We start from the raw sequence: 22,504 nt of genomic DNA, 5'->3' as shown, positions 1-22,504 counted from the left end.
TTTTAAAAACAAAAACTGAAAAGTGGGCACTTGCCACCCAAATTTGGTACATAACCCTTGGCCCCACATTGAGTATTAGAGACTTTGTCTACTATGTGCTTAGCATTTTAGAAAATTATTTTGTACATTAAAATAGTCAGAGATGATTAATTAGTATCATTTTAAATTACACAAGACATATTAATGTACTAATTATTGTAATTATTATCATTTCAAATTATACAGGGCCTATTAAAGTACTAATTATTGTAAATGGCTTTGATAACTACATTAGTGAAAAATAAATATTTGTCAAATATATTTATATACACTTGTTAAAGTACGACAATAGTGTCTAAATGTATATAAAAAATAATTAAATGGCATGCTAAAACTGTTAAAGCAACGGAAATGCATCCAAGACAACTTCAATGCTCGGCATCAAATTTTGGGTCACGCTAACATATATTGTAATTTTAGCAAAATTTATTTTTCCATTTTAGTTCAAGGCCCTTATTTTTCTAAAATCTTCTCTAGGAACACAACTCTAATGTACGATTTACCCATAGCTGCCCTAGAGAAATTCGTTTCTCATTTGCATCACATGTTTAATTCCCTTAATTAGAACCCATTTTATATTTTAAATGGAACTTGCCCCTTTTTTTTTTGTTTTATCTTCTTCAACACAAAAAAATAGACTTTTTTTTAAAACGTTATTTCAAGTTGGTCCAATGTTAGAACATTTAGTCATTTCCTATGCCTTATCGGAAAAATCATGAACACCAACCCGTTCGTAGTACCACTAGCTCTCTATCCGCCGTAGACAATAAAATGAGACTAGCACCACTTTTCTTTTTAGAGTTAGATGTACAAAAAATAAGTTTAACCTAAATTTCATTCTAATTTTAAAAAAATTTTAAAAAATAGTTGAAAGAATTAAATGGACTTTTTCCTTAAAGGGGTTTTAGCTTTAAACTATTTTGCAATATTTGTCAAAAAACTACTTCCTTCTTTTTCCAGCTCCACTGTCCACACGGACACAATTAGAGCAACTACAACAAATTGAAAACAGAAAAATTGCAAGAATTCGAAAAATGTAACGTATATCCTCAAATCCACCACAAAAATTGCAAAAAATAAGCACAACTTACATCAAATTTAAACCCAAATTTCACAACAAATCTGAACTTGCCGTTGGATTCAAGTATTCAAGTATTAATTAAACTTAAAATGCTATAAGTGAGGCATTGCAAATGGAAAAGGCTCACATTTATGCTGTTTGGCAGTCGCAATGGGACGGTAATGCTGGCAAATGTTGGGTCGGCAATGGGGCGGCAGTGGGTGGGCAAAGGCGCAAATGGGTCGGCAATCTGGTGGTTGAAGAAACTCTGAAAACCGGCTGCAATCTGGAGGGCTTGCTTCAGCGAGGCAAAAAGAGAATGAGACGTGGCTTTCGGCGGAGTAGAACAACAGAGATGGTGGCGCCGCTCAACCGTGTGGCGCCGCTCCTCCTATTTCTATCGTCCGGTGTTTTGGCAGCACAAAATAGGACAAATGGTGGCCAGCTCCGGTCTTTGGATGCTTCAATGTGCAGAGCCCAGCTCAGATTTTTCAATTGCGAGGAGGCTATGGCGGGAGTTTGGTGGCCTACTCTGTTTTCTTTGTTTTGCTGTTCTTTGAAGATTTCCGAATCGATATTGCGTTCTGCTTCTTTGACTCACTTTTCTGGTCTTTTTTTTTTTTTTTTTTCCAAACAGACCTCGCATTCGCGGAAGTGAGCTCGCATTCCACGAATGCAAAGACCCCATTTCAAGAACAATCTCCAAAACCTCCCCACTTGTAGAATGCCTTTTTTTTTTTCATCATAAACTAAGAATTCTTCCCGCATTTATAGCTAGTTTGGGAGGAAGGAAATGAAAAGAAAAGAAAGGTTTTGAAAGGATAATAAACTACTTGTTTGGAACTTAAGTTTTTTGTCAAGTTTATCTGTTATAAGTTTTTTAAAAATTTTAGTTACAGTAATCTCAAAAAATTTATTAAAATTTTTAAACTATACATTTCAAAATATTCAAAAATCTACACATTTCAAAAAACTATACATTACAGTAAAGTTTTAGACAAACTCCCAAAAAACTCACTTTCTAAACAGGGCCTTTTTTCTATTGTTTGAGAGCAGAAACATGAAGGAAAAGAAAAGATTGGGAAAGATTTCATCTTCCTCCTTGTAAAGGAAAACTTTCCGTCTAAAATTGGTCAGCAAGGGAAGAAAAGTGTGAAAGTCTTAAGTAAATTTTCAAATATAACAAAGCTATCCTTGAAATTTTGATACAAAAAATTTTAATTTTTAATGAGTACCTGCTACAAAAACCATCATCAAAACATCTCCTTTCACTTTATTGAAAAGACATATTTGTAGAGATATTTATTTAAATATTTTTTCTTTTTATTTGCATTCAATTCCCAAACAAAAAAATTACTTACCTTATTTTCTTTCTTAAAACTCCCAAATAACTAGATAGAATGATCGTGTCCCATCCTTTCTCTTTTTTGACTTGCCCTTTCTCTTCCTTTCTTTTCTATTCTAAACTCCCAAACTATAGTGAAGTCGAGTGCTGAAAGTCCTGTGTGCAATTGATCGATCAGTAGCTTGCAATCTGTTTCAATCTCCACCTGATCCTATCTTGCTCTCTGCCTTTTAATGTTTCATTCAACACATTAGAGTCATGCTGTGTATAATGAGCATATGAAATTTGTGCCCGGCTAAGTTTGGGAAGAGAACAATTGGAGAACATCATCGTACTCAAGTCCTTCAGTCCTCCAGTCAGCTTTATCTAGGTAACTATCTTCTTCTTGAAAACGTTAATCTTCAATTGGTTCAAATTTCTTGATCCGGGCTTTAACTTTTTGTATCTAATTTTGTTGCTAAATGAAGTATATCATTTGCTTGTTCTTTAATGGTGAGGAGAAAAAAGTGGTGGCTATCATTTCTATTAATAACGTTATTGAAGGGTCTGTAGTCACGAAGTTTTCATCTTTTAGTTCCTTTTTGTTGGGTTGATCAAATTATTCTCAAATAAATTGAATTCGTTATATAAAGATTGATTTTTTTTTTTTTTTCGTTTTCATTTGGGTGGGGGCTTGATGAAGTATGGATTTTGAGAAATCCCATTTCCTAAAGATTTTATAGCTGTGGAAAATTGGCCAGTATGGTCTGTTGAGCGGTTTTGCCAGTCTTCGATTGAGATGATTATCTGAAAATATGTGGATAAATTAGTGAAAAGAGCCCTCTACGGGGCCTACTTTGGCTTGAAGGACTGAGACTAATCTTGAGTCGACTTGGGATGTTGAGGAGAAGGTTGCAATCTTCTGTGTAATTTGATCATAACTTAGCTATGTCTACTTGGGGTGCGATTATGAAGCCAAGCATTTAGCTTTTGTAATTTTTAATGCTTTACTCATGTTCTTTGTTTTATGGGAAAAGATAGGGTAATTTCTTCCCACTTTGCCTCCAAAATTAAAGCCATGTTGCTTCTTTGATCACGTTTACAAGGAGAGCCAAAATTACGTATCAAACACAACAAAATGGTGTGTTTGAGAACTTTGGTGTGAAATTAGAGAAAATGATTCTTATAGTCGCTAAAGTCGACATAAAGAGGATCGAAGATGAGAATAACCTCAGCCAGTTATATATTTGAGTCTGAGCATTTATCTTTATAATGTAGTCATACAATGTGAACAAAGGTGATAATTATGAGCTATGCTATAATATATTCCAAGACAAAGGATTAGCTTTACCGTAAATTCAGTAAAATTGCGTTGCTATCTCTGTATTATAAGCTTATTGCAGAAAAGGGTTGGTCTATGGCGACGAGCATAACTTTTTGGATTAGTTTAGCAGGATCAAAAATTTTGGAGCTCATGGAACATGATTCACAAAATTTTTTTTCCTCAAGCAATTAAAAGAAAATCAAACACAAGAATAGAGAAAGCAGATACTAGTTTGTCATGAGGACTTGTGCTATAGGTTTTCTAAATGCTTTTCAATTTTAAAAATACCTTCTCTGAAAATCGATACGGAAGTCTAGCATTGCTGTTAAGGATAGTGCTGGTTCAGTTAATTGTTAGACCACAAAAAACATAATACATTGTGCCACACCTTATTGAATCCAACTCATATAGGGGATTAAAGTCAAAAAGTTGGATTGGATTCTTCAACTGAGTAAAGTATTGTAAGAATTGGATGCTCCTGGCATCATTTATTTTTCCTCAAACCTGATGTCATTGCACCTTTCAAATACAGAATTCTGCAGAATGAGTCAAAAAGTTGGATTGGATTCTTAGTAAAGTATTGTAAGAATTGGATGCTCCTGGCATCATTTATTTTTCCTCAAACCTGATGTCATTGCACCTTTCAAATACAGAATTCTGCAGAATGGTTCCTAGAATCAGATTGGACAGTTAGTTGCTTGTGCATCTCTCTCTCTCTCTCTGTTTCTTTTTTCTTTTTTTTAATTTGCTTGTGTAACTGTATGTCTCTTGAATGACCTGTCTAGTAGGAAGGAATTCAGAGGCTCATTGGAGCTATTGAATAGGTTATTAAACAATTGTGTTTTGTAAATGTGCATGTCTTCTCTGGTGTAATATAGACAAAAAATGTTAAGAGGTATAGAGCTGAAAAGTAAATTAATACAGGATGCGAAATTTTCATAGGGAAAGCAAAGATTACAAACTAACTGGTTCATGTACTTTAGAAAAAATATTTAGATGACGTATTTATGGAATGACGTTAAAAAGCTTTAGCTTTCAGTGAGCAAGGAAGATAGCTTTCTTGAGGCAAGTCAGCTGCTGCATAGTGAGCTGAAAAAGGCAGTCCAATTTCTTATCAAATCACCTATAATGAGCACCTATTAACTCTCCTTTTCTTTTTGAAACATCAATATAGTTTCTGGATGTGTGTTTGAAATTCTAGGTCAAAGCCTCTTCGAAGGCATTTCTATTTGTCGAAAAAAAATGTTAGTGTCAAACTACGGCTAACCATATTAGTTTTCTAAGAAAAACTATATGTTACAGGTGCCTGTCTTGACATTAGTGCTATTTTGGGAAGGACAACTCTTTGAAATGTAATCTGGAATATGCCAGATGAGACTTTAGACTTTCGAGCTGGGTTACAATCAGAAAGACATTAATTTAGTGAGCTTCGCTGAAAAGCTAAATTGAATTTGAAAGCAGGCCGGCCATATTAAGATTGAGCATAAATGAAGATGGTTAGGGCGTTGAAAGGGTAGCTAGAAGTGTTCTTTGATAGATTACTTATGTAAAGAGAAGCCATATATGCATAGATTAGTTAGCTAGGTTATTTCTGTTCTGAACTACCCATCTTCTTACCATGATTTTGATTGCAAGGTTAGATACAATCGCAGTGGGAGGTTTTTGTCAATTGCATTCTATTGTTCCAGTTTTTTTGTGCTGTCTGCAGTTTCTTTCCACCTTTTGTTTTTCCATTTCTGTCTGGTTCTTGGTGAGAATAGAGAATGTTATTTCCCCATGAAACAAGCATAAACAAGAGAATGCTAAAGATCTATGGCTTGAGGTTTCTCAGTTCTGACACAATTAAATTATCGTCCACCATAGTTAATTGCTCTATTTGGATGATTTTGCTGTAAATTTTTGTGTTTGATCGAGAATCGGAGGTTTAATTTAAGGGCGCTTATCATAGCTACTCTAGGGTGTGTATCTTTGTTACATACCTCTATAACACGTAGAATGGTTTCTGGATAATATTCAGTCCTAGAGATTCTGGTTCTGCAGATCACATTATCAATAGGTGCTGTTGCATATTATTGTTGTTGTTTGAATGAAAAGTTGAAAGAGTCAGCATAATCTAGATACCAAACCTCTGAAATCTGCTGAAATTGTGGGCACATTTTTATGTTGTGCTTTGTTCATCTCCATTAAGTTGGTTTTGTTTAGACCACTTGGTTTATGATTGTTAGATTATCACTAAACTAGTTTTCTTGGTTTCTAAAATTCTAGTCAAGCACAAAATTCTGAAATCAAAGAATATATCTGCCGGAGGAGATATCAAACAAATATGACAATAAATCTTCAGACGTCAGCTGAAAAAGATTTTTTTTTTTTGAACTTTTACTAGTTTCCACTTTAGAAAATCTAAGGTTTCTTTATTAAATAGGAAAAGTGACTTTTTGTACACTGGGAATAGTTTAAGGTGTTAATATTGACACTTGAGATAGAGTTTACCTACCTCAAATATATTTGCAAATTGTTTGGTAACTTGAAATTACTACTGTTTTTGTTTATTCAGACTGCATGCGTCTCGCTCAATGTGGTACACAAATCCCGTGGAGTTGCCTTTGAGAAGCTGTATCCTACTTGTCAAGTTAAATTCCTGTTAATCCTTTGTACTAACTGCTAGTGATTACTATCCCAAAAACACTAATCATGATATATGTAACTGTCTCATTAGACCCCACAAGACACAAATAACAATTTCATTATCCCTCAAGACACAGATAACTGTCTGCGAATGGTCACCATTGCAAACATACTAACCATGATATACATTACTGTCTGGTTAAAAAAAAAACAATTTCATTACCCTTATAGTGCTTGAAGTAACAATCTCATTCCTGTTAATCCTTTGTACTAACTGCTAGTAGTTACCATCACAAAAACACTAATCATGATATAGGTAGCTGTCATAGTATGAGCAAAACTAATAGCTTCTTATCCTTCTCAAGAATTGAAGTCCTTTATTAGCGCAGAAGTAATTTTGTTTACAGCTTTAATCAGGGCTTTGCTGGATGTTGTGTCTAATAAGTTAATGGCGGACAAATCTATTAGCTTGCTAAAGTTAGTAGAACAAAGAGATCACAGAAGAAGGAGCTGGAGGAAGAGAAGAGAAAGCGACATGAGACCCTTATTCCTTATCTTCCATCAGAATGCATATCAAATATACTTGTTCGACTGCCTCATGAATCTCTCCAAAGATCTAGGTTTGTCTGTAAGACATCGTACAGGATTATCAACAGCACCATTTTCATTGAAGCCTATCTCCAACGTTCTGAAAGTGTCTTAGTTTTTCTTCATCCTTCAAAAAGAGATACTTTTTTTCCTTATCGCAGGCCTAACTTGCAAGAAAAACCGAATGCTTTTTCTGTTGAATCTAAGCTTTTTCAATTGCAATCTGTGCCTGTATGTCAGCAACCTCTTATAGATCCATCCTTGTTACTTCACATCAAGTTCATGGAAATAGAGAATGGCAAGATGAAGATAGAAGAGTATAATACCACTTGTCTGGGAACAATTAGAGCAGCTGGCGGTGGTCTAATTGTACTTGATGACAAGATGAAAAATGGTGGATTAATAGTCTTGAATCCTGTTACTAAGGAATTGACTGCACTTCCCTCGGGTAGTTTATGTTCTCCTCATAATGAATCATATGGACTTGCATCAGACTACCAGGAATTTTAAACTGGTTCACTTGTTTCAGGGCGAGATGCAATTTGTTAGCTGTGAAATCCTTGATCTTGGAGCTAAATCATGGAGAATAGTTGATGGACCTGCATTCAGAGCTTTCCGCTGGTTTGTATATGATCCAGTTTTTGCAATTGGGGCCATACATTGGGTTCCGAAAACTATGCATAGTAAGTACAGTGTATATGACACTGGATGATGAGAAGTTTCATCGCATACCTCTCCCGAGAAGAAGTAAACTTCACGATAGGATTATGGAAATGCGTGGGGGTCTTGGATTTGTGACTCATAAAAAGTTGTGCCGAATTGATGGGTGGATCTTGAGGAATTTATGTGGTGATGGTTGGGCAAAGCAATATAGCATCACAGTGGATTGTAACAGTCATCTGATCCCTCTTTACTTTTCAAGGATTTGTGGCGAAATGATTTTTGAGGATAAAGATGGCTCTTTATATGCTTGTGACTGCTCTTTGCAACATATGAGAAAAGTAGAAATGCTGGAGGGAAGTTTTCCAGTTGTTGGCCACTATTTTGCACATGTTAATAGCCTTCTCTCATGGAAGATCCAGGGTAACGTGAATGACTAGCAGATTCCCTGTTATTAGTCTAGTGTCTGCATCCAGAAAACATTTTTAATGGAGAAGTTGTACTGCAGAGTTGAGTGTCGACTTTGCTTTTTTCCTCTAAAGCATGTAAATTTTAGATATATATATCTAAACATTTATCTGCTTCAGGTTATTTGTCCCTTTGCTTGTATATAATTAGCCAAAACAATACTGATGTATGCATGTCCTCTTCAACTTTTTTGGCGCACCTGGACAGAAATGAAAATCTGTGTATGTTTTTGTGGTTGTATATGTATTAACGGAACTAGAAAGGCGATGTTTGACGCATGTTCATTTGGTAGGATTTAGGACACATAATTGACTACTAAAGCAGGTTTCGTAAGTCTGCATCTAAAAATGTCGGCAATCTCTCAGACTGCTGAAATTTAGACTGGATATAGCTTTGAAGCCTCCACATTATCCTTCTCGAGATCATCATTTTCAGCCACTTCTTCGCCAAGTATACTGTTCAGGATATATGCCTGTATATTATCAAAAGCCTTCTGGTATTGCAATCGTGTTACCTAATATTTTAGGATGAAACTTGTTTGCTGTGAGCCCATTAATTCAAAAGAAGGGCAATGTTCACCTTTAAATATGGTGTAATTAGTATAATAACAAAACGGGATATCTGGTGGGTGAACTTCATATAGTGCACAAGGTAGTGAAAAGAGGAACTTTATACATAACAAATAATTTGGTTGACAATACTTCATGATCAAGTTATTCAAACACAATGACTCATTCATCATTAAAGTCACCATAGTTGCTTCTCATAAGTGCCCCAAAACACGATGTCGTAATTTTGTTTGTTACATAAATTTTTACCACAAAATAATTCTTAAAGCCTTATAAACCACAATTATCAAAAAATTTAGCCAACCAACAATGAAATTTTTAACGTCAGTCAACCTCCTTATAACTATCCAATTCTATTGAACTCCATATTGTCAAGCTAATCAACAATTTTATAAATTTGAGATTTTTGAGTTATCAATTCATTGTTTGAGATTGACAATTCATTGAATTTTACATTAGCTAAAATCATATTGTCTACCGCCAATGAGAGTCCATGAAAAACAAAGGGTGCGTTTGGATTCACTGTTTTTGGAGGTGTTTTTCAAAAATTCAACTGTAGCATATTTTCAAATACAGCCATAGTCGCTTGGATTGAAGTTTTTGAACAACTTATTGTTTTTGCAAAACTCTGCGTTTGGATTGACCTGTATTTGAAAGGCACCTCAATTTGGGGGAATAATTTGGGATCACTGGAAAGCTAGTGTTTGCACTCCAATCATGGATCTGCAGCACAGCTGGGATATGCATCATCATTACAATTTTCAACACACCTTTTTATCTTCTCAATTATCTTTTTATCTCACATACATCACATCACAAAAAGTGCTACAGTAAAAATATCTCAAATAATTTACAATCCATTGTTTTCTCCCTACTTGTAACTAAAATTTTATTCCTAGCCTAGGCATGTAGCAATCAGCATGTTGTTCCAAGTTTGGTGACTTTTTGAGATAAGGCCAATCATTCATGGTACATCCCCAAAATAGACGTAGTTCATACAAAGCAGCTGAATTGTAAAATGTTTTAGCAGGATTGTAGGAGCCAAGCAAAGTTTCTACTTAGTACTACTACACGCAGGACCTAGGCTTGTTTAAGCGTTCTGTCCATTGAGATACATGTGAACCGTTATTGCCTGCCCATCTTCGTTCCAGTTATCTATACCCTATTGCGACACATTGATGGATTGGGCTCCATGGATTTGATTCCCTTCTTCCTGTGCATTTGCAAGGGCTCCGAGGGCAACTTCTTGATTGAAGTACTCATCGTTGGGCACATAATCTCTCATGAAATTGTGCAGAATACAACATGCAAGCACAATGTTGTTTTGAGTTGCTATAAGGTAGTTTTGCATTGGGCCTTTGAGTATTGGAAAACGCTTCTTAAGAACCCCAAAAGTTCGTTCAATAATATTTCTAATAGAAGCGTGTCGCCGGTTGAATAAAACTTTAGCTGCCCGCTCATGCTGCGTGCCCCGAGCAGCCCTAAATGGTGCCATGAACCCAGGTATGTTAGTGTAGGCAACATCCACCATATAATATTTTCCTACCAGTCAATGCATCGAATGCTAGTCAATGGATTTCCGTCTTATTATTTAAACAAACTTGTCTAACATATTGGCGATCTATTTGTTATTTGCTAATGCCAAATATGGAAATCCAAGTTTTAAAGCTTCTGAAGATAGACTAGTTACATACCCTGAGTTGGCGTTGGAAACCCAAAATTTGGATCAAGCAATGTGTCTTGGAGAATTCTAGTGTCGTGTGTACTGCCTTCCCAACCGACTCGAATGTAGACAAATCGCATATCATGATCGCAAACTGCAATCACATTTTGAGATAACCCACCGTGCCTATTTTTGAACCGCTCTCTTATCTCTGCTCGACACCAAGCGGATATGTGGGTTCCATCTAAAGCTCCAATACAATTCTGACAAGAAAACGGCAAATTGTATGTTAATGTAGTAACAGCATTAGGTGCTTTCATAGTTATGGATGAATTAGCATGTATATAATGTCACAGTTATTTACCCTAAACCACGGCCAAAAGAGTCCATTATTCAGAATTCTGGGGCGTGTCTCACCAATGTTCTTGGCCTAACGAAATCACGATTAAGTCGCACCAATGCTCGGAGAACTCTACGTACATGCCGGTCAATTGTCTCTATTGAATGCTGGAAGCACTCGGCTAAAGCCCGATGCCGCTCATCATGGCTCAAGCACATTAGTGCCAGAGCAACGGATTCATGAATCCTAACCCTCTGAAAAGGATATGCGTGCCAGTACCCACGCTCAACCAAGAGGTCGCACAACTGTAGGAACAGGGGCACATGAATGTGCATATTCTCGATAATTCTATCTCGATGGTCATTTATCAGCTCAAGCACATAATCCCTGCCAAAAAGTGCACTATCTCGGATTCTTCTTCTTCTGGGAACACGATTCATGAAGGGGTCAAAGAAAACCAATCCCAGTACAACAACTGCCGGAAGTACGTTGTTGAGGTCAATATCGTCCGTCTCATCGTCCTAGTGTCCGCCCTGAACATGGACGTGGTTATCCATCAATTAATGATTCCAACTTCTCACTGAATGATCAATCCCTACCCTACACATTTATGTCCCACAAATAGATAAAAAAATGTCAACAAAATCCAGTACCCAACTTTAGAGAGTTCGTAGTTAACAAAAGTGCGTCAAAAGTAGTTAGCAAAACAGCTACTGAAGTTGAAAACTACTACACGCTCAACCACGGCCATGAACTAGCCTGAGTCCATGACATTCAAAACACCTAAAGCTGACTATCATGCTAATAGACCAACGAATTTTACCCTGGGTATGCCACATAATATGGGATAGGAGATATTGCACAAATGCACCAATAAACATATTAACAACTGGCCAATGAAAATAAAAGCAACAAGTATTAAATGTATTATTTTTATCAAGACAGCTGTAATTACAATTAGTCACTTGTCAAGTAATAAATCAAGGGTTTCCAATCCAATGACGGAGAAATAAAGGGAAGTGGCCAGCCGCGGCAACATTGTTTCATAGAGTCAAATTGGAAAAAAAAATCAGTGGAAGAAAAATGGAAAACTCTTCCCTGGTACAGTGGCACAATCGCTAATAAAGTTAAGGCATACTCATACGTAAGCTAATACTATGTCAACACTCAAATGACATAGCAGGGACAAAAACACATGCATAACATGAGCTCTCATAAGTGTAACAAAGATAAAATGGATAAGGCTCCATCTACTCTGGGGGTAAGAACCCTCGGTGCCTCACAAATGCAAGACGGGCAACATCAGTCTTGCAAGTGGCCCAAATCGCCCGATCGAAGCATCCTTTAATGCATCTGCAACCTTTAGATGCACATTTATGTCTAGATTCAGGCCACAAAGCTCTGCCAAGGCAGCTTTTAGCTCGGAATCAGCATCCAAAGGACGATGTGCTGTCTTCAAGGGTGAAGAGACCGAACCACTCATGCTATTGCCCTTTTTGCCACTCAAATGGATCTCAAATTCTCAATGCTATCTAGAGCACGGATATATTGTCGGAATTGGTTCGACATGAGAAGAATGAATCGGTTGACATGTCTCCCGATTTGTGCTTTCCCTTTCCCTTTCCCTTTCCTAGTCGACGGCATCGTAACATCTTCATCCGATGAACCGACGTCTACAAAGTCCTTTCCCCTAGCACCTCTCATAGCATTCTCCATTTCCAACTCCTCTTCAGAGTTGAGAGGTGATAGTTCATGTTGAGGGCTGTAGTCCCCAGTAGCGCCTTGATTCATGAACACTGCTTCAAGCAAATAAAAAACGAGGCATGATCTATCATAAAATCTTCCGTAGCCTTTGTTCACCTACAAAAAATACACTAAAATCAGCATTAGAGGATGCATAAAACACCCAATACAACTAGTCTTCATAATAGGGAAATGATTAGGCTGCTAGCGAGAAACTTATTCGAAAAGTCCAGATGCACAAGTTAAGGGTCATAAAAAACTGATCTAAGGCAGGAAATATCGGCGAAGGTTATGCCACCTGGAGTAGATCTGCCCAGCAGCCATCGTCCATCATGAAAGTGTAGTTGGTAGAGTCCCAACCCATACCAGTGCCACGCCTCTTGAATGAAATATACAGTTTGGTCAGGCTTTGCAAGGCATAGTACTTCGATCTAATGGTGTTGCGGGGAAATGAAGTGCCAAACGAAACATTAAGCATGCTAGTAATTTCGGGGACGACATGACCCCCGATGTTATGAGGGGATATTTCTCCCTTCCAATGCATACTGACAAGATGTTGGGCAAATGCAATTTCATGTTCCGAAGTGAAAGTGATACGTTGCGTATACTTTGCTCGTGGTTGACTCATAAAGGAAAAATTAAGCTCTCAAGGAAAACTAACGTAGCTCCATAACTGATCTAAGGCATTCAACCAGCCCGAGTCATAGGTTTTTCTCGATAACTCACCTTGAAATAGTTAGTGATGCACAGCTGCAAATCGTTTTCTCCACAAGCTGACTTTGAAGAAGAATTGCTGAGTCTCCTACTTCTTTGAAAAGCTAGCAGCAGGAGAAGCACGTGTTATGACCAATTAAGTATCCATACGGTCAAGTGCAGATAGAGAAGATGGAAGTACTATATACCCTTCCAAGCATGCCGAGTGACAGGGGGCATGTAGTTGCACTAAACTTCTACAAAGTATCACCTAAATCGTTCACCTCAAAGTCAAGTGTGTTAACCAATGATAGCTGACCGAAACATATTACTTGAAAAGATTAATGTGAGGCATACAATATAGGATCAAAAAATTTGAACAAGTGCTTATGTTCAATGTGAAATATGCTGAAAAGTCAGCATAGCTGACTTCCCGAGCAATTACGAAGACAGATTAGCACGTTTATGCATGATAGGTACAACAATAAGCAAAGGGGATTAACTGAAATGAACAAACGTGAAAGGTGCAAACCGTAACCTATGTTAATTACTTTCCAACAGTGAATTCTTGACTATTGTTGAAGGAAGATTTACAGAGCGATAGGTTTATGTCTATTTCTAAGCGCATAAACATCGTATATTAAGGATGTTATCATTTATCTTGTTGTCAGCAGTTAGAGGTAGTTTAACGACATTTTCTCAAAAACGTTACTTGCAGACGGTAAAACTGTACTAATGCCTGCTGGTCTTATGTATGCCAACTCATGGAAAGGATGGTTTTATTAGCTTCCTCATAAAAACTAACTCAATCCCTCTAAATAAGAACCAAAAAGCAGCAAAATAAAAGGAAATAAGCTATTATCCGAAATTGGCAAGCAAATAAATTATGGCTCAAGCCTGTTATGTGTAATATGAATGCAGCTAAAACCCCATAATTAATGCAGAATTAAAGCAATAGCAATCGCAGCTGTTAGCTTTAGCCAGAAATGCAGTAAATCCATGCAAGGGAGCAACGATTAAGGTGCATCAGTTGGCAAATGTTTCGAACAAGTTTGTGTCCAGCAACCCTGTTGTATCGCCAACAAGTAAGTATCAACCCATCACTATCTTATCGCCATGCAATTGTTAAGAAATAAATGTCAACGCATCCAAATGTCTAGTGGATTTACTGAGAATTCTATCAGCTGATTATGTCCGCCAGAATTTTGTTCTAAAACCTAAACAATGAATTCTGTTGTCTTAGAAACTTGGAGAATATATAGACCTGGCTAGCAAGGAAGACCGAAAATGCAGCCACAATGCAGATGACTGGCCCGTGCAGAACCTGCCTGAAATTTTGTATCAGTTTCCTCACAGTCGGCAACAGAGGCTCCCAAATTCACTGACAAGCAAATGCCAAAACAAGTGTCAGCACTGTCCGCTGATAAACTAAGAACCCCAAAAATAGTTTTTGAACCATAGTAAGTGTCACATGGAAAAAGAAAAGCGGGAAAACAGCTGTACAGGGATGACTTATGAAGCTACTTAGAACGCTGCTATGAGGAAAGGGGAGCTTGCTGCTCAAAATGGTCGGCATACTCAAAACGCAGTGGATAGAACAACCAAAAGTACTAACCTGATGAGCTGAGTATTCACTTAACAATGGAGGATATGCTAATTTGGCAAGTTTTTGTTGAAGATTTGGTGCACCAATGGTCGGAGAAGCTCGCCTCAAGTTTAATGGGGGTTCTGCAGTTGTTCCAGGGCTGGAATGGCGGAGAGGTAATGCTTCGGCAAGAACATCAATTAGAAAAGGGGAAAGCATGCTTCACAAAAACGGAACAGTAGGTAATTGGGACACAAAAACAGAGACGATGGGGTTTTGAGTTAAAATGGTATCATTTTAGTAAAGGCGCACTGTAGACTTTTAAATTTTCCACCCCTGTTTTTGGACTACAAAAACAGTATTTGAAAATTTTGGGGGATCCTAACACAGCCAAAATTTCTTCTTCTTCTCTTTTTTTTGCCTCTTTAACCAAATCGCATATATGTGACGACCTCACGTCCTTCTAGGGTGTACCCACCCTAAAAATTAGTGAATCGTCTATCTGACTCTCGTCAGAACTCATTAATTTCACATTAACTTCAGTGATTACATTGTGGTATACTAAAACCACACGTTCAAATATTTTACAATGCCAAGTTTAATACAAAACTTCAGCGTGGTATGATACTAGATAATTTACAATCACAAAAGACTTCTTGTTAACTCCCTAAGCTCCCTCATTCGTTTTTCAACCACCAACTCCTGTAAGGAAAACAAAACTAAAGGGTTGAGTTAAAGCTCAGTGAGGTTTGCCGAACAAGTAACATTTAATAATCACTTAAATTAGTACAATTAAAGTAGTGCATATTTTACTGTACAATCACTATCAAAAGGATACAAACTCCTCCTGGGAGTCATTTCAATGTCATTGTACATTCATTTCAGTGTCGTGAGACATTCATTTCAATATTATTGCACACTCCGTCAATTCACCTCCTTATGTCCTCCAAAACAATAAACAATCCCCTACATTCAATAATCAGTTTAATAATCTCCCAACTTCAGGGTAATACTTGAGTATACCGGAACATTTACCTAAAACTTTCGTCCTATCCGACCAAGCCCTTTGTTGGCTCGAATAGTCCGTTGAACAAAGGGTTTTTGGGGCCTAGTTCAGCCGATGCGGTAAAGTACACATACGGCTTACATTCATGCATACTTACAGTAACATTTAGTCAATTATAAACTTTTAAGCTTAACTAAATCGAGTGCGATAAAGTACACCCTCGACTTAGAAGGCGAGGGATAATTGAGATATACTTTACAATGAATCGCTTAGCAATATTTCATAATAAGCACAGTTATCACATAATTTCACTTAAATAAACATAATAGTTAAACACATAAATTCGAAAACACTTACCAAGTACCCAAATAAATTACTCTCGAGTTTGTTTCCTGACTCACAGTTACCCCCTGGGACAAGTTTATAACTCTAAAGTGAATATACAATTCATAGATGACCACTTATCATTTATTATTTTATGATTTAAACTATTAAAGTCAAGTTTTAGCTTTAAAATACAAGATATAACATATTTTATATTTATTTTACATTTTATTTCAAAATTTATTAACTTTATCATTTCAAACCAAAAATTATACATTTTTTCCAGGTTTATATCTTTGTATAATATTTAAATCAGGAATATATCTTTCTCAATTCAATATTCATTAATTTTGGTTTATAGACACTCCATTTGTTGCCTTTTAAATCAACTAAACTCTAAGTTATTTGTAAATTAAATTTTGTTTCACGATGCCAGCCCCCTTAAATTCTAAAGTCTTTAAAATGTTCATGAAGACAAGATTAAGTGGTTAGCAGCCGTCATATGTATCTAACTACAATAAGTTGCCTTAAAGTTTCCGAAACATTATAGAAGCTCAATTCATTACCATGTCAACCATCAAATCAAGTTCCAGCAATATACTTCATAATTTTCATGAATATTTCGTCTTTTACTTGGTTAAAATATTGAACACTCAGTATTTACCCTGTCCCTGCTTAAATTGGATCAAATAACATGTACTATCAATACATAAGTCCAGCAAAAACAACAATAAATTCTGTTTTTAGCTAAATACAACTTTCCAGTAGCTAGGCATTCAAGTACAAGGCTGTTTCCCACCATTTGCTTACTTTCCCCCTCCCAACTTTACATGCAGGGAGTAATTACCCAACTACAGAGCATCATATGCAAGAACATAGGTTTACAGTCAAAATAAAAGACCAAAGCTGAATCAAGTCTTAAACTCTCTCTCTCGGCTAGAATGACAAGAACACTTGCAGTAGTTTGCTCATTCTTCCTTCAATACTCTGTTTAGTTTCAATTCATTTCTGTCTCACTGGTTGAGGTTAAGTGACTTATGACATGTTACAGCTTTATACATGAGTCTGGAAGTTAAGATTTGCAAAGGACAACCAGAGTTTCCTTCTTTTCCCTCTCGGTTGCAGCCAATGAATTTTTAGCATGGCAGTAGTTTATTATGTGACACTTCCTCAACTTTTCCTTTTCAGTTTTAGGTCTCAATCACTCATACAGAGGTTATTTATTCAGCTACAGGTCATCCTAAACAAACATGGAAGTCTATGATCAGAATTTAGAAGGAAAGCTGGACTAAATCTCATGCCCGTACTTAGCTGCAAAATCTGATGCATAGTAGCAAGCATCAGATTTCCTTCGAGTTCAGTTCTCTCCATTTCGAGCTCATCTTCTCATGCGTGAAGTGATCAAGATGCCATGCACACTTTACAGATTATCAAAGTAAATTCTAGAGTTATTATTCATGATTTCTTCTTTTTTTTCCTGATGAAACTGATAGCAGTTCATCAGGTTACATCTAACTATTCCAGCTCAAGGTTCCAATTTTCGCAAATTCCCTTAGCTAGATTTCACCTTATACCAGAAGCAAGCATCTTCATACATTTTCTGCAACACTCATCCATTTTCGCTTGATAACAACCTGCAATTTCAGTCGGTCATCACTCAGTTCACATAGGTTCAGTCAGTGAACCTTTAAGTTTCAAATCAGAATTTCTTTCTTCAGTCGAAGCTCAGTTTCTCTGCTCAAACACTACTTGCAGCTTGTTTATTCATTCATATTTACCGAATAAGCCTGAGATTATTGCAGGTTCTTAACATTATTATCCCAAGAAATATTAAGAACAGTTGCAAGTTCCAGTTTAAGCTCAGTATCTGCAAGTTCCAGTTTAAGCTCAGTATCTGCAATTTCACAGTTTCTGCACAACACTTTCTTGAACCAGAAGCTAAATTCCTAGCTAAGCTCAACTTATAGCTCATGTTTCACCAATTATACTATCTAAATAGTGAGTTGTTATGGCGAGTGTTACCTTTTCCCCCTTAAGGTTCGTTATTGCAGGCTGCTTAAGTTTCTGTCTCGGTTCCTCAATCCTAATTCCAGCTTCTCCTGCCTTCCTTGCTGTATTCTCTCTTGTCTTCGTTGGTGTAGTTTTGGTTAGCTGATGGTGAAGCTAGCCAAGCTTTCTCTTTTCTCACCCTCTCTGTTTCCTCTCGGTTGTGTTTTATAAAGATTGAATGGAAGAAAAGAAAGACAGAACTACCTAGTCTCCTTTGCTCTCGGTCACTACCTAACTTAGCAAATGTTAACCACCGCCCAAACTAGCAAGCCGACTCCTATTTGTTTCCTTATTTCCACCGCTTAGACTTAGCAGTTTTTGGTAGCTGATTTCTCTTTGATTTCTCTCGGTCATCGCCCAAATGTTTTGGCAAATAATTTGCCTCGGTTCCTCTCGGTTGTCCAGAAGATTATTTCTCCTCTTATTACTCACTTATCCCTTTGTTTAGAAGGCTCAAGAGTTAGAAGAAAGAAGGTCACTCGGTGGTCAATTCTTCATTCGGTGCCACACACTTCAAAGTTTCTCCACTCAGACCAACTCTCCAAAATTTTCCTCCACTCGGTTCCTATGTTAGCAATCTGATAGCTTGCTTGCTGGCTGCATGGAGGTTTAACCAAACTTCAGGGTTAGTTTGGTCTTTTCATTTTAACTTATTTGCTTACTAAGAGCTATAGTTTTATTATTTCATGCAAAGACTCCTAACTTTATTTGTTCTAATTTGCATATCCCTATAAGAATTTTTTTTTACACAATTCTAGGATATTTCTAATTTCTCAATTTATAGAACTTCAATTAGACATTTAATTTAACCAACTATTTGTTATATATAATATTTCTAAGAACAAAGTAAATAAAATGAAATAAATTCACGGTATATACATAATTTTCTTAGGTTCTCACAATATATAAATATATATATAAGCATAAGAGTTAGGAAGTGGGTCGCAGTCGGACTGCCACTCAGTTAGAGTGTTAGTTTAGGCGGTAATACCAGCCATGAATGGTTAGTATAAACAGAATAAATAAAACAAGTGAATGAATATGAATATGAGGCGGCTCAATCAACCATTTGATTGAATATAAGAATAAAAGAGTTTGTAAGAGAACTTACAAGATAAGAAGCTTGCACAAGGCTTGCTCCTTTGTTTGACTCTAAAAACTAAAATATAAAAACTAAGAACTAGTTTGTAGAGAGAAGGGAGAGGTTCCTTTAAGCTAGAGAGAGAGTTAGACTTGAAGAATTGGTGTAAGAATGGTATGTGGATTGTGTTGGATTTGAGGGGTATTTATAACAAAATTTCCGTGTTGCTACAGTACCTGCTACAATATTTGCTATAGTACCATTACAGTGCCTTGTTTGTCTTTAGTTGCCGTGTTTGCACAGTAACTTGCCGGATTGCTACAGTGCTTCCAGTGCTACGGTAAAAAAAGATTTTTTTTGAATTTTGTTTCGATTGAGCCAGTTTGAATATTTGTTTGTATTTTTAGCAGATTGCTGCAGATAACTCTTGTTTTGTCTCCTAAATTATTTTGTCATATTCAGGTGTTTGTATTCCCCATTCCTTGAGCCAGTGTCTGTTGATGATTAATCTTTGAATTTTTCTCCGCTTCATGAAGCTTTGATCTTTCAAGTTTCGGACGGTATTCTTTGTTGGTTTTGCAGCAATATTGTCATGTTCATGCCTGAGATGTGGAGGGATTTGTTGACCAGTCTTTGTGTTGTAGAATACAACATCAAAGTATCTAATCTTGTCTTCCCTACACTCCAGGGTCTAAATTAAATCCCTTTGATCCAGATTCAAACTCATTAAATTTAGTTGGATCTAGACCCAGATCTAAACCCTTATAGCAACTCCAATGGCATGTCCCATGACACAATACAATCACCCATTGTGGCCGTGTAATGAGCATTACACGTATCATCAGAATGATAGGTATAAATGCTGTTGAAAAAGAGGAGATAGTGGGCATTTTTTTCACAATGGATAAATTTGATTAAAGATGGACAATAGCTAAAATTTCATGGTGCAAATTAACATTTAATTTTTTTTTCAATGGTCATTTTTTGGTTCTCTCTATATAAAAACGCAAGACACTTTTTTTTTTTTTTTTTCATATCTCACTATCCTACTCTATTATTTCTCTTACTCTTTCACTCATTTTCCTCAACCTCTTTACACAATTTTCTAAAATTTCAATATTTTATGATTATGGACGAAAGTAGTTTTAAAAATATGTTAAATGCTCCAAATATAGAAAATTCATCCTCCTCAAAAAATAAAAAACCACCAAAAATTTTCAAATCATCCAAATTTCTCATTTTCTAGTATTCTTACAAATGTGCAAAATTATGCATATCCCCTAAATTTATCCACTTCCAACCATCTATCAAATTTCCAAAATTCACCAAATTTTCCTTATCCAATTGTCATGTATCCGCCACCCACTTATTTTAATCCGACCATGGAAAATTACTGCACATCGAACTATTATAATCTTGGTATGGGTTGTGGAGGTTCAAAAACTTTGTTGGAGGTAAGGAAGGATTTTGATAGGGAAGGACTATTGTAACCTTGGTATGGTTATGGATTATTGTGATATTTTCACATTTGAGGTATCATATATTTGTTTAATAATTACATAATTATTTTTCAGAAAATAACAATATATTTTTTTAAGAGATAGAAAAAGATATATTGTTTAAACTCAGAAATTAATAATATTATTTTTTTAGAAAATAAAAAATCCAAAAGGCATAAAATTTAATGAAAGTTAATAATTTATTTTTTAAAAATAACAAAATTATTTTTAAAAATTACTTTATTTATTGACGGGATATGAGTTATACATTATTAAAATAAATGTTTGATTTGATTATGTACCCATACTGTTATACTATGTAGAGTGTAATCCATTATGAGTGAAAGTATAATAATAGAGGAGATAGTAAAATGCTGATGTGGCATGTGGATTATACTCTATGCCCTTATGAGTCTAAAAAAATAAGTCCAAATCTAGACCCTCTTGGATTTGGGTATCCAATGGGTATTCATTGTATTTTTATAAACACACTAAAATAAAATATATTAAAATATATAAATTTCAAAAAAAATATAAATACCATCCAATTTTTATTTTCAAATAATAATATTAATATCCAAGAAGTTGAATGCAATATTATGAACTCAAAAAAATAACAGCTATCGACTATTTCTATTTATTTTTAAAACTTCAACTATATCTATGTCAAATCTTTCATTTATTTATCTTTACTTTTTCTCTTTTTTCTCAAAAAGTTTTGGCTAATTACAATGACAACTAGAATTAGGTTGAAAAAAGGAAACAATCATGAATTCTTACTGTATCTGATCCAATAATCATAGAATATTAGAATATTTTATAAATTTACTAATATATATATATATATATATAATTTAATTATATATGCATGGGTCTAGGTAGGGTTTGGTATGTATTTGGATTTGAATCTGGATTATAGAAAAATCAGACCCTACCTAGACTCATAACTCTTTTATAGGATTTGAGTCTGGTTAGGGTCTGTGTTTGAGAAATTAAATCTAAACCCCGTCTAAATACATCGGGTTTGGGTAAGATCCAATCCATTATGTACAACTTGTCATGATTCTAAATGTTATTGCTCGTAATCTTTGTCATTATGCTTGTAATATTTCAAATGCTTGGTTTTGGGAGTTTGTTTTCCATGGTTTGTTATTTGTGCGCTTGTTGCGGACTTGATTTCTTCTTAATAAAAATTAGTTGTTCTATCCCAAAAAAGAAAAAAAAAAAACAAGAGTCGTGATTTGGCTATACTTTTTATCAACAAAAAGAGAATCAACAATGATTTTCAATATAACCTCTTGATTACAATGAAAAATGAAGAAAATGTCACGAATTTAATTGCGTTCACTCTATTCACGTGTTGACTTTTTATGTTAATTGTATTATACTTCTATTTTAGTTAAAAGATTAGAGATTGCTATTTTTATTGATATTTTACCTTACTTAGTAGATGAGGTTTTGGTATATGATAGGAAGGTTGTGTAGAGATCAGAAGGCATGTAAAAAATCACTTTTTGTTAACGGTTAATTACGCTCGGGAAGCAAGATAAGAGGGATTTTGTTAAATTTTAAGCCAAGACAATCAGCACCCACTAAATAAAGTAGCTTTATATTATTTTACATTATCAATTGCCCAAAACTTTCATGTCTTCTCTGACTTTCATACTTTTACCTTTATCAATGTTTGGGTTTTGATTTTTTGATCCCTCACTTTCCTAATAATACATTTACATGCCTCACAAAAGTGATATGCACCAACTTGATCCCAAACTTTAATTCCGACCACAGTATTGCCTGAATCCATGATAAGACCAGGACACATATAACGAAATTTATAGGGACAACAAATTAGAGATTTTAACCC

The 22,504-nt window shown here is 35.7% G+C and overlaps 1 protein-coding gene and 1 long non-coding RNA gene across 17 annotated transcripts; one reads left to right on the top strand and one right to left on the bottom strand.

The window, feature by feature from the left end:
• Positions 1-2,417: 2,417 nt before the first annotated feature.
• Positions 2,418-7,352, top strand: LOC140016122 (uncharacterized). Of its 2 annotated transcripts, XR_011822463.1 has the most exons (3): positions 2,472-2,814; positions 6,302-6,360; positions 6,762-7,352. It is a non-coding gene; the product is annotated as an uncharacterized lncRNA (long non-coding RNA). The 2 variants fall into 2 exon arrangements; XR_011822462.1 differs by having other exon boundaries at positions 2,418-2,814; positions 6,302-7,352.
• Positions 7,353-9,472: 2,120 nt separating this feature from the next.
• LOC113713828 (uncharacterized) lies at positions 9,473-19,285 on the bottom strand. Of its 15 annotated transcripts, none has more exons than XR_011822214.1 (9): positions 19,172-19,186; positions 18,034-18,657; positions 14,712-17,645; positions 14,361-14,477; positions 13,306-14,163; positions 13,130-13,211; positions 10,685-12,520; positions 10,352-10,583; positions 9,473-10,138 (listed from the first exon to the last, which is right to left on the bottom strand). XR_011822214.1 is itself a non-coding variant. In XM_072068250.1 (8 exons), exons 5-8 carry the CDS (start codon positions 13,334-13,336, stop codon positions 12,164-12,166), a joined length of 561 nt encoding a protein of 186 aa, XP_071924351.1. In that variant the 5' UTR covers positions 13,337-13,367; positions 14,361-14,477; positions 14,712-15,383; positions 17,579-17,645; positions 18,034-18,588; the 3' UTR covers positions 11,671-12,163. The 15 variants fall into 15 exon arrangements, 8 of the variants coding, with proteins under 8 accessions (XP_071924351.1, XP_071924353.1, XP_071924355.1 ...); XR_011822213.1 differs by having other exon boundaries at positions 13,306-13,367; XR_011822209.1 differs by lacking the exon at positions 13,306-14,163 and adding an exon at positions 12,702-12,782 and having other exon boundaries at positions 13,130-13,221; positions 14,361-17,645.
• Between the last annotated feature and the right edge of the window lie 3,219 nt (positions 19,286-22,504).

Source organism: Coffea arabica, chromosome 10c, assembly GCF_036785885.1.
Source record: "Coffea arabica cultivar ET-39 chromosome 10c, Coffea Arabica ET-39 HiFi, whole genome shotgun sequence".
Lineage (NCBI taxonomy): Eukaryota > Viridiplantae > Streptophyta > Magnoliopsida > Gentianales > Rubiaceae > Coffea > Coffea arabica.
Note: the sequence above shows the minus strand (reverse complement) of the source record. Positions and strands in the feature narration are given on the sequence as shown.